Here is a 15,006-nt window from a genome sequence, read left to right as displayed (position 1 = left end):
AAACGAAGCTCTTTTCATCAAAGATTACGGAAAGGCCACAGTGTTTGTGCAAAGCAATTGCAAAGTCAGTGAACAGGGGTGAGGAAAATGAACGCAGTGCCGCTGCAGACTGGCTGGGCTTGGGTGATCTGGGCTGGGGAGGGGGATGGTGTCTTGCTTCAACAGTGAGAACACACACTTAAACCATCATAAAGGGCCAGGTAGGAGCCAGAAAAAGACATACTGGGCCTTGACATCTGGTATTTATGATCCATGGAAACACAATTTCTGTAACATTTATGCTTGAGCTCGGTCTGAAATGCCACACTGATAACAGTGCTGTGTGTTCGACGCCTAAGATTCGCCCTAACAGTCTTCTGTCCTTTTGGGGAAGATAGAATACTTCTAGAATAAGCCTTGGGACTAGAACCAAAGCAGGAGGAGCAACGATGAGATGCTCAAAGGTGGTTCCAAAAATGGTAATCCTAATGAAGCGTAAGGGATGGCTAGTTTAATTTAGTCGGGCAAATTTGGTCCTGGAGCTCAGGAAAATGTTGACTGAGCCTGGGTCTTTGCCTGAAATAAGTACTTTTGAGATGCTTTCCGTTTCTCCTTTACTAATGGGAACAAATGGCTTTAAGGAAACCCAAGGGTTATTTAGACAAAAAGGGTAATTATGCTTTGTCATTAGAGTAACAAACAACGCTTGGGCATTCTACTCTATTCTCCTTCAGAGGACAGATAGCAACATTTATACTGAGCCATCTGTACGAAAAGAGTTTCCTGTAAGATCTGAAAACCAAAGCCTGCTTCCTTTCAGCACCACTTGGACAGGTTTACACATGTAAAAAAAAAAAAAACAAAAAACACAACTCCTTCCTGAATCTGGGTTTCGAGGGGAAAAAGCAGGACTCTGCTGGAAATAGGGTCTTCTGGACATGTCCCTTTCCTTAGGACCTTTAAGGATGGTTCTTCGACCCCTGAGGAAGGCTCCTGGGTTGATGGAATGCTCTTAATACACCCCATGAGTCGGGGGTGGTGGAAAATCCTTCAACTTCTTCTTGACCACCATTTAGAAGCATTAAACAGCTGGGAGGTGGTATTTCCTACATTTTCCCCCCAGCCCCCCACTGATAGAAATATTTTATATAACTAATCACTAACTACTCAGAAAGGAGAAGCGAAGAAAAATACATGTCAACACGATCTGGCTTTCTGCATAAGTTTCCCCAAGCCCCTCTTGAAGTTTTTATAGAAAGTTCCTCTTACAAACTGTTCCAGCCTGATGGTTCCAGGTTCATAGTCATCATATAATTATCTTCATTACTTGCTCCAAAATGAAGTCTGGAATATTTTGGAGCCTTGAACATGCGGTAAGTTCCCATTTTGTCTGGGAAAGTGCTCATAAACTGGAGATCAATGTCCCCACGGAAGAAATAATTTGGTAGGCAAGGGGTATGATGTCGCTGCTACCTCTCCAGAGGAAGCTATCTGTCTCCATAGGACCGAGGACATGATTCAGCTCCACTGGTCCCATTCCCCCTGCGGCCCCTTGACAGGAGAGTCCAATCTCCAGGGATTTGCCATCAAGAAAAATTTTGTGGAATCACACTGAGCAATTTAGCACTTAGCAACTTTTGCAAAATCCCACACCAATCATAAAAGTTGGCTCAGCTGCTCAAATTGGATAAAACTCCTAACAAGCAGTAATAAAAATAAAAGAAGAAAAAGCTGGCATTCAGCCTCAAGGAGGAAAACCCACCTACCTCCCACAGCAAGGCCCTGTAGCTCAGAAGGCGATATGCAAACTTTGGAAACATCAATTTGTTCAAAGCCTACATTTCAACTTTGTTCTCAGAGGCAAAAGTGAAAAAAAAGCCCAGATGTTTGTATAAAAATATCATCATTTTATTACATTCCACACAATACATTTTCAAATAGTTTCCAATGTCCACAAGTTATTTTGACACACAGGCAACTGAGCAATGCAAGAGATGTCACAGTTACAGGAAGAGGGAATAAGAATAGAAAGTAAAAATCTTTAAGTTTTCTTGTTTTGTTGTTGTTCTTTGGTAATTTTCGATTATTTAGGTGTTTGCTTGCCTGCTAGTTTCATTTGAAAGACAGGGTCTTTTTAAAGATGGGGTATCAATGTTGGAAATATTACTGGATTTCCTATCCTATTCTGGCTTTAATCCCAAAAATGTGGGATAAGGGAAAAGACAATTTCATTTTATTTTCAGTGTCCTGTTTTGTCAATGGGCAATGCTATGATTTTTTTTTTCTTTTTTCTACCTTCACCAGCAATTAGGGGGATAGCAATTGTTAGCATAATATCAAGGAAGGGATTTTTTTTTTTCCCCCCAGAGATATGGGTTTCCCTCCTGGAGCTGTTGAGACGGAACCTCTACTAAGGCAAAAATGTTAACCAGCCCAAGCTAGACCTTCAATTCATTCATTCATTCATTTATATTTTAATAGTTGCTATCACCTCTTTGTCTTCTGAGAAGCAACTCTAAACACATGCATGCATGCATTCACCTGTCCAGTCTATTTTTCTTAGAAGAGAGTGATCCTTCCCCGCCCTCTATGAAATACAGAATTTTGCTTTCTAAAGCTGCGAAGCATGATTTTATAGAAGAGCTGCCCTTTGAGCATAGTACCTGGATAATACTATGAAAGTTGCTGGGCCAGAGAGAGAGAGTGAGAGAGATGTGACATCCCCAGCTGAACTGCATCATGGGATTCACAAAGATTTGAGCAGTCTCATATTTTCAACTATGGCATGTACATAAAGATGATGCCACACGGGGCATCAGATAAAGACACAGCAAATGCACAAAGTTGTTGTCATCTTCTTTTAAAGAAGGGAAATCCTCAAGGGTATATAGTAACTCAGACAGTTGCTACACTGGCTGGATTTTCCAGGTGTAATTTCCTGACACCATGCCCCTTCACGGGGTGCCTACAGGGACGCCAATCATTTCAAGGGAACGCCTGGCCCCAAACGCACAACTGGATGTGGACACCTGAGATAAAAAGCCCTTAGTGACTGGCATGGAATTCATCACACGGTATGCTGGGCCCTTTCCCCTCCCCTCTCTCTTGGCTTCTTTTTCCATCTTCGGCTGGGGTAGGACACTTGAAATCTCAAGGTAGCTCATGCTCTAGCCTTTCATCTTTTCTTTCTTGGCAGCGCTGCTGTGGTTGAGACAGAGTAGCTCTTTGAAATAGAATAAGAGTGGGAGAGCACCTTTCTTTCAGAAGGATGAAAAAAACCAGATGTGAAAGTGAGTGTGTGCTGGAGGGATCTGCCAGTGTATTCTGAAAGAATGCTAAAAGTCTCTCTCTCCCAAGCAGCCAAAAAAAATTTAATATTTTGTTCTCAGAAGGTACCTGGAGGCTCTCAGCCCAGGCAACCATCTTTGGAGAGAATCTTATCCTTCCCCAGTGGATTCCGAGCAGGAAGGTGAGAAATCAACACCCCCATGGCTGAGCCCCAGTTCGCTGAGCGTCTCATTAAAATACGCATTTCCTATCAATGATATTGACTTCATTATTGAATCTAACCTTTGTGCAATATCATTAGGCAATTTATCTCCAACATCCCTCTCCCTGCGTTGCTTAGAGAAGACACATGGGCAGCAACAGATTTATTTTCATTATATCCTCTCCCGATGCAGCAACATCTGGAAATGCCAGGCCAGCCTATGAGGGTGTATTTGCCAGATGCTACGAATGCTTTAAGGGGTAGCATACTGACACATGAAAAAAAATGATTACTTTTTTATATTTCTTATAATATTTAAATAAGTCAGGTGGACAGTCTTACGTTTTAGTGGCTATAGATTCAGGCACACATTAACACCACGAAAGGAAAGCAAATGATCCCTTTCCCCCATATTTTACAAATACTATTACAGTGACCAATAGAATACCAAAGAATATGATTTTTAACCTTCTTCCTCAATTCTATCCCAAGTCGGGCACAACAACACCCCCACCCCCCCCGAGTGAGGAGACTTTTAAAAGACCACACTTCAGTCCTTCCTTCTCCTCCCTTCTGTCCTCCACCTCCTGTTCCCAACTTAAAACAGGCTACTGCTTTTCCTACGCCAGTTTCAGATTTGTTATTCTTTATGACTTATTCCAAGATTGGACTTAACTGATAAAAGCTAAACATTCATTATGAGCTTCTCTTTTATAAGGCAACATGAGACAGATTTGCTTCAGGGCTGGAAGTCGAGATGGTTCTGCACACACCCGAAGGCCTGCTATCTTGCTACTTCAAAGACTCCAGGAGACAGGACAACGGGTCATGTCTGAGTGCGTTGGGGGGACTTTCCTCTTGGGTCAGATGGGTTGGGAAGGGGACAGGGAAGGGAGGGGCCACCTTTCATCTCATGTGGCCTCTAGATTTTTAGGTACCTGGAGATGATAATGGTAGCCAACAGAAACCCAGCCAGAGCTAGATAAGGCAACAAAAAGCTTCAATCTCTTCTCCAAGTAAACAAAACTAGTACAGTATATTATTTTCTTGTAACATGTACCCCCGGAGAAGTAACACAAGAATTAAAGGGGGTCCTCTCTGAACACACCCACACACACTACCCCCCACAATGAGCCAGTCTCTCTCTCACACCCACACCCCCCCCCACACACAGAGCTATTCACACGCAAATGTATACTATGTACAAACACACAGAGCCAGGTTTCCTCTCGAGTCTCCTGGCAGACTGCCCACCGAGAGGAGGTAGGGGATAAGGCAAGGGGAAGAAACAGGGAACCAGTCTCTGAAAGAAAACCAGCTGAGCCTTCAGTTGTGAAGTGCTGAGGGGTGTATCTCTTCTCATATTCCAAGATGCAGCATTAGAGTTGGGGTGGTTGGTTTGGAATCAACAAAAGGGGGAAAAAAAAAGAACCCAAGGACAATGGTCAGGAGGAATAAAAGCACACAGGGTTTGGGCCCCGAGACAGAGAGAGAGAGAGAGAGAGAGAGAGAGAGAGAGAAAGGGAGAGAGAGAGATGTCTGAGAGTTCACACAGAGACTAGGCAAGGAGAAAAAAGTGCAAAATCGAGGCAACGTGTTTGCAGTCTTTCTCGTTTGTTTTGGGTGCTGTCCTTTGCTTCGGCCCTCAGCAGTGCGAGCCGCGGTCTTGCTCTAGTTTAATGGTTAGGGTGGGCTCCACCGCCAGAGGGGCCCCGTTGGTGTAGTGGGAGGTTTTGTAGGTGATGGAGTGATCGGTCTTCTTGGCCGCATAGCGGAACCGGTGGTAGTGGAGCACCAGGGCCAGGGCGACGGAGACCAGCACCAGCACGGCGCCCCCGGCGGCCATTACGTAATACCAGTAGGCTGGGATGGGCTGCACGGGCACCGTGTCCACTGTGGGCTCGGTCCCTGGTAGGAGGGTGCCCCCTGGTGGAGAGACACAGAAGAGTGTTGCTAGGCTGAGAGCATGCAGACTAATCAAAAAATTAATTAAAAAAAAAAAAAGAAACACATACATGCTTTGGAGTGGATAGGGAAGGGGACAGGGGAATAAGATGGTACTGAGTATTTCGCTTGTGCCAAGCCCTTTTAAATGATTGATATTATTTCCTACTCACAACCGTATGAGATAGGTACTGTCGGACCCATTTCACAGATGAAGTCTAAACACAGGCTCAGCAAGGTTAAATGAACAGTGGTTATACAGCAAGTAAGTAGGTAAGTATGGGAGTCAACCAAGAGCTGCGTGATTACAAGGCTCTTTTCTTCTTTCTGTTAAACCACAGTTACTCTATCGTAGATAGAAGCGGTATTAATTCACACACATACATACACACATGAATGCACACAAGTAAATGATGCTGAAATGAGTTCCGAGATTCCGTAAGGCTGATTCTCTGAATGGGTGGAAATATTTGGTCTGGTTGGCCAGCATTCTTAGACAGTGTATTAATTAGGCTGGCTAGACTTAAAGGTGAATTCCACTTTGGTTTGCCAAAGCTTCCATGCCCATTGAAATCAGCCTGGTCTTGTCTAAACAGGTCAGTTATCACTGTCAAGCCATGACTAACACATCTTCGTTTCTTTCTTTCTTTTTTTTTTTATTGGATAGAGGATCTTAAAACCTGATTGGAAAGACGTTGCAACAAAAAAATGTGGGCACAAATGATAGTGGGTATGAGAGAGAGAGAGAGAGAGAGAGAGAGAGAGAGAGAGAGAGTGAGAGCCAAGGCAGGAAGATCATTCTTAATCACAGAAAAGACAGAGGAGGGAAGAGAAGCTAGCAGAGGATTTCGAAGGCAACCACATTCACTGGCCAGCCTCTGGTTGCCATGGAGATGATATAGCAGATGTAAGCCCAGGGTAACTCTGGGGAAAGACTGGCTAGAGTCCCACTTGATGCAAAACAGTGCTACAACTTGATTCTCCCAAAGATTTACATCAGATGAGAATCTGGCCCAGAATGGGACTAGGAGCTTTGGAGCTTGCCCAAACCAGACATGATCTTTACTTCTGAAAAATGATGCATGCTTAACCTATGAAAGCTTACATCCCTAGTTGCTTACATCAACTGGTGGTGGCCACAAAGGTGCAGCCTATCTAACCCGGGGATCCCCCAGGGAGAGCCACGGCTGGGAGGGGCCGATGCCTTCTTCATCCACCCTTGGTCCTACGCTGTGGGTGGATCTCTCTGCTCAAGGGGCAGCCAGGGCGGATTTCTACTTCCATGCCTCCCCCACGAGACCTGGAGCCCCTCAAGCAGAAGAACTCACTCTCCCACTGATTTCTACCTCAGGGGATGCACAAAGAAGGCGCTTGTGACTAAAAGACCTTCTGCGGTGAAGACTCCTACGTGGGGGTCAGTGGTGGCCAAGTCCTCAGCCTGAACACCAGAATGCCTCTCTTTGATTTGGGGATTGGCTGAGGGGTGGGTCAGACCTTCTGATGTTTTCTCAGAAGTGGGAGAAACATGAGAACCTTTTTCTTGGAATAACTTTTGGAGCCTCCCCACCCTCCCAGGCTTTACTCACTGGCTCCCCCCGTGTGAGGGATCCTCTTCTGCCAAGGTGCAGGATCTGTTGGTGGCTCTTGGGCCCTCAGCAGTGCCGCGGTATAGGAAGAGCTTTGACGGGGATGTGTCACACTGAAGACATACCGGTGGCCATCAACAGCCCCACTCTCCCCTTTCTACCTTGTCTTCTTCATGACCACCTACTCTGTTTTTCTTTGTTCCCACATCGTTTCTGTCTTTAAATAATTTCATTGCTGTAGCTGAGAAAGCTCCTTATCTCCCTCCCTCCTCCTCCCTCTCTCTCTCTCTGTCAATCTTTGTGACCATATTGAAAATTATGCACAGAAACAGAGAAAGCAAGGCGCTGCAAACGGCTCCTTGAAATGGCCAGCTTGCGAGCCACAGTGAACTGGTGTCAACTCATTATTCAGGTCAACAAGAGTATCTGCTGCCTGGCAACCGTCCTGCTGTTGGATTTGCACGTGGGCTCAGAAGAAGGCACGAGAAACAACAAAGTGTGTGGGGACGGGCTGACGTTCCCGGCGCCAACCCCCTCTCCCCAAAGGGCATCCTTGGGTTTGCCTCTGATTTCTGATTTCGGTTTGGTGCCACAGTGAGAGAGAAAGGAAGGGGATTCGCCCCCAGGGATTAACTCCCCACCTGAACGAAGCACCTGACCAGACCACAGAGGTAGGAGCACACATTTCTGTCGAGTGGGAAACGGTCACAACTGCCCACCTTCCCTCCAAATCACATTGTCTCAGGTTCAAAGGTTCGCTTTCCTTCAGTCGAGATGCTGGTTTTCAACATTAAATACACTGCCTCCTCCCAAGGCTCAGAGTGCCAGGGCTGGGCCTTAATGCTACTCCTAAAGTGTTTCTTGTGATGGCGACAATGTTGGGGCATGGTGGGGAGGGTCTGGGGGCCCACCGGGGGGAGGGGAAGTCATAATACGTGAAGTACGTGGTCAGAGTCAGAGCGAGACCTCTGGCCTCACAGTTCTGCTCTGCTTTGGAAGACTCACCCCACATTTGGTAGAAGACCCGCTTCTCCTTTCCTACCAATGCTCCTCTCCCCCTAAATTATCAACACGAAGAAAATTTTCATGGCAAAAGTCATTTTGCAGACCACGATGGACGGTGTATTAGCTCCTTAAATGTTTTCCTGGGACAACTGTTTTGAGAAAGCATGCTACATGAGTTGCGTTTGTAATGTTAAGGGGGTTAGAAAAGAGAGGATCCGTTTCACAGTTCTCCCCTCATCCCTCGCAGGCAATTTTGGGTGACCCGTAGTCGGGGCCAGAGTTTCTCAGAGCATTCTCCAGCTAAAGAGACTCAACTCCCACAGGCAGGCGGATCGCTGGTTTAGAATCTGGCTTTGCGGCAGCCTTCGAGGGCTGCATACTAAGGCTCTGCTTTGCCAGACAGCGGAAAGAAAGGTGACAGATCAGTAGGGGCTAAATGTCCTGCCAAAGCAGCAATCCAACGAATGGCAGACGGATGGATGGATGGATGGATGGATGGATGGATGGACGGACGGACGGATGGATGGATGGATGGACGGACGGATGGATGGATGCGGGAATGTATTTGAAACAACATCCAGATTCCCTGGAAAACATTAATGACCCACTGGTACTTCACATAGCAGTTATCCTTGGAAAGTGCTAGTGATTTGGCTGGCTCATATGGTCCCTCTAGGTGAAGTTGCAAAAAAGGGGCCCCCTTCAGACAAATGTCACCTGTACCAGGTCCCCAGGTTGGTGAGTGGCTCTATTTTGGCCCCACTTGTCCGCTCAGTCACATGGGGTGACCGGGCCATTGCTTTGCAACAAAGGAGCCCGGGCTGGTCCCCCAACATGGGAGAAAGAGTGTGGGGAAGACTCTAGCCTTGTCCAGAGCGGGCCACGTGCCGACCTGAACGTTCCTTTAGATTGCACTAACTCTTACCACTTACATCCCCCCCCCCCCCCCACTGGAACATGCTTTCAACTCTTGAACTATTTTTCATTAATTACCATCCTCTAATTCTCCACAAAGTCTTCTCATTGTGTGAGATAATGAGAAACAGATATTTAAATAGTCAATAACGCCAAGTGTATTTGCAAGGTTGAGCAGGCTTCCATCTGTAACAGTTCTAAGCTCCCTGGAGGAAAGGGGGCAATGCAAAGGCAAAGAATTTGAATTGTGACAAACAATACATTGTAAGAAGCCATGCACAGGAGGAGACCAAGGGGGAACAAGGACACAGTGGGTAGCGCTCCTTCCATTCCTATTGTGCAACTAGGGTTACTAATTAATGACCACTGGGGAACGTGGCCAGAACAGCAGCTAGAGTGAGTGGTAATTTCCTGAGTGCTGGATGTGGGGCTTCGGGCCTCCCATGAGTCACCTTGTTTATTCCTCGTGACCCTCAGATGGGAGACCTGAGGATCTGAGAGGACAAGCGATTTTCTCCTGGTTTGATCTGGAGGAAAACTGAGCAAGAGGGCAGAGGAGCACAAAGTAAAATGCTCAGAGGGAGCAGAGTCCTCGGAGGAAGTTCATAGCGCTGCTAAGTAGCAGGGTCAGGACCAGAAGCACGTGCACTGAATCTTCGGCCTGGGCAGGAACCCAGGGCTCAGATAACCTCTCTGGCCCACTGCCTATTTCTGTCCATTCTAGAACAAAGCCGCCCTTATTACCTCGTGCTCATGGACACTCTGGTGCTACAAGGGCAGAGTTGAGGACCTGTGACACAGAGTCTCCAAAAACCCAACACATTGACGGTCTCTCCTTCTACAGAAGAATTATGCAGAGCCCCGTCCTAACCAAGCTGGGATGGGACAGACGTAGTCCTCTCCCTCTCTGCCCCTGACTTTTGTCCAAACCTGTCTGAGGACTGTCTCAGTCAAGTTCCCACTGAGTCATGGTAAACAGAAAGCATCTCCCATAGCTAAGCTCATCAAATGTCCTCTGGACCTGGAGGAGTCCTCCAGGTCTCCAAAAGAAATGTTTTGAAGGCCACCAATGGTGAGGCATCTCTCTCAGAAGAAGAAAAAAAAGGCTCAGGGCAAATAAGAACTGTTTAGGCCTGGCCTATCTTCAGAGTCCTTTCTGCACAGGTTGAAAATGAGGTGCTAGGGAAGGAGTATTTCAGATACAAGGCTTGTTTAGTTGTGAGATTAAGCACACAACAACAACAAAATGGGTTGCCTCCTCTAGAAGAGTTCACAGAAGATAGTAGAAGAATGTGGTCATGCCTACTCATCTGTTTGGAAGAAGAATGTTAAAGTACAAAATCTCCCTGAGAAATGGCTCTTCTATTTGCCTTATGAGCAGTGTATGGGGCGGGGGGGGGGGGGGGGGGGGGGGGCGGTCCTCGGGAGGCTTCCACGAGGCTAGGAGACACTGCACTGAGCTCCCATCTCTCTCCAAAATGCCCCTAAATTCAGATCGGTGGCTGCCAGTTTCGGACCCTTCTCTTCGGTGGCATTCACTTCTTGGAGAGAGGAAAAGTCGGTAAAAAAACCTGTTCTTCTCCCCTTAGAGAAAGTGACGCTGGCAGCTGTTTAGATGAAGGCACGCTTGCAGGGAGGGGCACGTCAGCCCCCTTTGTGACAGGAGAGGCAGTCTGCGTGAGCAAACCTCACAAAGAATGCCTCGGTGTCCCCTTAGGCAAGCAATGGCAGCCAAGCAGTGACGAGGTTTACACACATCTCATCTCCATGCTCCCTTGCTCAGCAACACCTAGCCTTAATCTGGCAGCTGGAGACATCGGGGGTGGGGGGGTGGGGGGGGTGGGGGGGTGGTGGGTACGAGGAGAAAGAATCGCACACCACAGCTGCCTGTTGGGAACCCTGGCAGGCTTCAGGAATACTTCTCTGCCTTTCGTCCCGCACCCCCTCTTGGAAGTGCTTCTAGGAGAGAAGAGCAGGGAAGCCAAGGAGAGAGGGAATCTGAGGCCAACCCCAGGTCCTGCACCCTGGGATGGGGGACACTACGTTGGTGGGCGACGCCTCTGGGGGGTGGCCTGTGGGGGAATGAGGATCAGGAGAAAAGAGGAGAGATGGGCAGAGAGGGACCAGTTGGCACCAAAGAAACAGAACTTAAAACCCAAGGCAAACCCCAGCCAGCTCTGTTGCTACCCCAGGATGGGTCTCCCGCATGACTGAGATGTTCACTTTCTCCTGGTTTTAACTGGAGGAAAATGGAGCAGGACTGTGGAGTGTGAAACCCAGAGACGGGCCCTATGGCTCTCAGAACTGGCCTGAGACATAAAACCCAGGCTCACAGACATTAGTAAGAGATACTGATGTTCCTTTTAGCATCCATCAGTGGTAGACATAGCGGTTCTGAATCCTCTACTGTAACAACCACGCATCCTGGGTGCACCCGTGCCGGGGATTTCCATGTGTCTCTAACAGGGAAGGTACCAGACCCAGTCTCTCTGGTCCTGCATTGTTCAAAGTCCCCAGCCTCTAATGTGAATAAAACCTCTTGCTTCTACTGTGAGCTACTAAAAATAACCACCTGGTCAACAACTACAGAGCTCTGATCATGGGCTTTCCATATTTTTACTGGCTTCTTTATTATTCTTTTTTCTTTTACTGAAAAAAGAAAGTATCAGTTAAGAGGAAATAATCCATCATCTTAATTATGCCACTTTTTGGTTCTTTCTTTCTTTTTTTTTTCCTTTATACAGTTTTTCATTTGTTAAAGCTCAAATTCTAGAAAAAGATACATGATGGCACTACGTTTACAGCCACAGCTTAAAAAAAAAAAAAAAGAAAGAAAGGAAGAAAAAAAATGCACACCCAGGCTACATTGTTTAAAATGTGACTCATAACAACAACAAAAGTCTTCTTACAAATCACATGACAACGCAGCTTATTCATTCTCTCTCCTCCTTGTTCCTTCTCTACACATTCTCTTTTTCTCTACGGCTTGTTTCTCTTCATTACGGACTCACACCCTGGTTTACAATCAAAGAATACACACTAAGCAGAAAACACAAGGTGACTGGAATAAAAAGAAAATGTTTCATGGCAAGAAATGAGTAAGAGGCAGAGAATGAAAGACACTTTCAAATATAAAAGATCAAGAATACCTCATAAGACCCAGCCCAGAGGCCACTTTTATTGCATTTCCTTAAAGATTTTCCTAGTACACATCGGTCTCTCCTAAAGAATGAGATTGCTTCTGTCTCATGCTTAATTTATAATGGAAAAGAAAAACAACCGGGATTCAAAAAAAAAGTACTAACAATGTAACTGCCTATTGTTATTAGCGTTACACCATCAACTTTCCACATCCTGCCTGCCCAAACCTGATTTCTCTTTGTTTCCCTTTTTGAGTGAAAAGGCTGATTTAATCCCAGGACACCCACACCCCCACTGGGGCTGCCGCTGACCAGGAAAGGTACACTATGCCGGTCACTCACGAGGTTAGACAGAGCAAATGGTCATCCCCTTTCCTCTCCCCAGTAGAAGACTCTGCTTGAGTCAAAACCCAGAGTTGCATTCTGAGGTCAAAGGGGCCTTGGCCCAAAAGAAGACCGGCCCTGAGTTCACATTGCTACGGCCTCCGAATTCCGCGTACAGCTTGCCCAGGTGATAGAAGTTGTCCACTTTCAATTCCAATCCTGCCCTTGACTCTACGTTCCTTGGCCAAGTCTCTGCCCCTCAAGGCTTGGTTTCCTTCTTCCAAAACGCTTGCATTCTCCAGAGACAACAGTCAGGGGCCAATCCATGCCTCCCATGCGCTGCTTTTGCTTAACCCCTGAATCAGCCCATCGGCAGCACGCCGGAGATGCTTACCTTCAAGTCACTAAGCCCTGTGTTTATTTTGGCTAAGTGGGCACTGCGGCTCTGATGATATTTTATTTATATATTTTGTACAAGGGAATATGACCGGACTGTGAAGCCCCACGGTAAACAGAGCCTCAAGAACGGCACACACGCCCTGTGTTGTTGAATCTCTTAAGACGCAAAGCACTTAGCCCCTGTACCTGTCAGTCATGGACTCGGACATGTGGGCTCACACACAACACTGCATGCCCGTTGTCAGTCTTTAACCAGCATTCCCGGGAGCTTGGAGTCTTAACGAGCAGGTTTGACTTGCCCCACAGAAACATTACCTTGGGTCCTGGAATTCCAAGAACTTGGAATTCAACTGTGATCCCAGTGAGTCAGTTCGGATCTCAGCTTCCCTCCCCACACTTGGACCCGTATTAACATAAATCTCACACACCGAAGAGCATCAACACAGGCCCAGGTACACACTCCATACTTTCACATGTGCCGTGGGGAGCGGGGATGGCGTTCGGGAGGCCCGGACAGGGGAGAAAGAAAGAAATTGTATTCTGTGTCCGTCTGTCATTCTCTTTCCTGCCACTTTCTTCCACACCGCCCCCCCCCACCCCCGCCCCGCATTGTCTTAGAGGATGATGAGTGGAAAATTAGGCCAGATGATTTGGAGTCAAAAGCGCATCTAGGTGGCAAACTGGGAATTCATCTCTTTCTAGCCAGGAGCTGGACAGATTAATGAGAGCGAAGATAACGAGTCTAGACTTTGGATATAAAAATGACTTCCCTTATCTCTGGAATGCTGTCACCCCCGGGGTGAAGGCCAGCCGGTACAAAGAGGGCACAGCAAGCCTCGCTGCTGTTTGTATGAAAACCCTCAGGGGTCAGGTGAGGGGGAGTGTTGGTGTGTGCTCCGCCACCCAGGCCAACAGAATGGAAACCCTTTGAGGGGCTTCTAGACACTCAGCATTGGACAACTGGGTGGAAACTTCATCGGTGTCAAGTCACTGGAGCTCAAGGAGGGCAGGAGGTGAACCCCACTGCCCCCCACAGCACAGACTATCACCACCACCCTCGCTCCGACCACGAGGCCGGCATCCCAGATTCGTCTCTCTCTGCTCTGCTCTTTACTTTGTTAGGGAGCAAATGTCCTGTTCTGGTTTTCAGTCCTGTATTTAAATGTTCTAACTCCAGGAGGCAAACATGGCTCCTCGTCCCCTTCACCAGACACCAGCTCCAGAATCTGCAACTCTTTCTCCTCAGGATCATCACTCCTTGTGTCTTTTCCCTAACTTTCTACGCTCGCAAAACCGCCTGCCACTGTACCTCACTGGGGGTTCAGTGCGACCGCTGTCTTGGTGCCCTGCAGCTGGAAAGAAACCATCTTCAGGCGAAAATAAATCATTGCCACCTCGTTTCACTTTTAATTTACTACTGATTTTTGTTGTTGTTCAGTCTCCCCCACAGCCTCTCCTTTCTCACTACTCGTGCATTTTCAGCCTCATTGCTCCCCGTTGGACAATACAAAGCTGAGAGGTTTATCTGTAACCTATTTGTCTCTATTATAGGTTTCTAAACTTTAATTAAACAAGAGACAGTGAAGATCTCAATCCTCTTTCCCGGAATCTACAGGTGTTGTTGGTGCCATCTAGTGGTGGGAAAGTGTGGTGTCTGTTTTCTCTTGAGAGATCTGTCAAGTTTGGAGGTTCCTTCCCCACACCAAATTCACATCACATGGGTGGAAGAAAAAGACATGCCAAAAAAAAATTTTTTTTTTTTTTACCTTTAAAATTCTCACCTGCAAAAGCCGAGATGGGTTCTGGGGGGAAAAAAAGAAAAAATATTGAGTTAGATAAGGGGAAGAAATAATGGGGCAGGTGTAAGGTATGAGGGAGATGACTTTTTGTAATACCCCATGGAAAGTGGCCCCATGTCCACCTCATGCTCTAGACTGTCTAACACATCATTATCACAGGGGCTGGGGAGCGGGGTGAGAGAGTCCCAAAGTTGCTTTGGAACAAAAGGTTCTTTATAGAGCAATGGGTCTCTAAAGCATTGTAATCATTTACCACTGATTACTTTCTCAGAGCCTGGAGTACGTTTAGATGCCTGGGGCCTAAAGGGACTGGGGTGGTCCCCAGGTGCTTCTGACATCAGCAGGCACACACACATCCAGGACCCATGTGCCAAGAAAAGCTCTCGGTGAGTGATTACAGTCACTCTGCCTAGTAAAAGCAGGTC

At 47.0% G+C, this 15,006-nt stretch overlaps 1 protein-coding gene across 5 annotated transcripts in view; it reads right to left on the bottom strand.

Moving 5' to 3' along the window:
* Window positions 1–15,006, bottom strand: part of NRP2 (neuropilin 2) — a 114,151-nt gene that overhangs the window by 16,140 nt on the left and 83,005 nt on the right. For 2 of the 5 annotated variants that reach the window (XM_027588059.2, XM_027588056.2), the window contains one exon: window positions 14,549–14,584. In XM_027588059.2, coding sequence (XP_027443860.1) covers window positions 14,549–14,584 — 36 coding nt within the window. Of the gene's footprint in view, window positions 1–1,873; window positions 5,396–14,548; window positions 14,585–15,006 lie in introns of those variants that run through there. The other 3 variants (XM_027588057.1, XM_027588060.2, XM_027588058.2) reach the window with 2 other exon arrangements.

The sequence above is a fragment of the Zalophus californianus genome, chromosome 3 (genome assembly GCF_009762305.2).
Source record: "Zalophus californianus isolate mZalCal1 chromosome 3, mZalCal1.pri.v2, whole genome shotgun sequence".
Taxonomy (NCBI): Eukaryota; Metazoa; Chordata; class Mammalia; order Carnivora; family Otariidae; genus Zalophus; species Zalophus californianus.
Note: the sequence above shows the minus strand (reverse complement) of the source record. Positions and strands in the feature narration are given on the sequence as shown.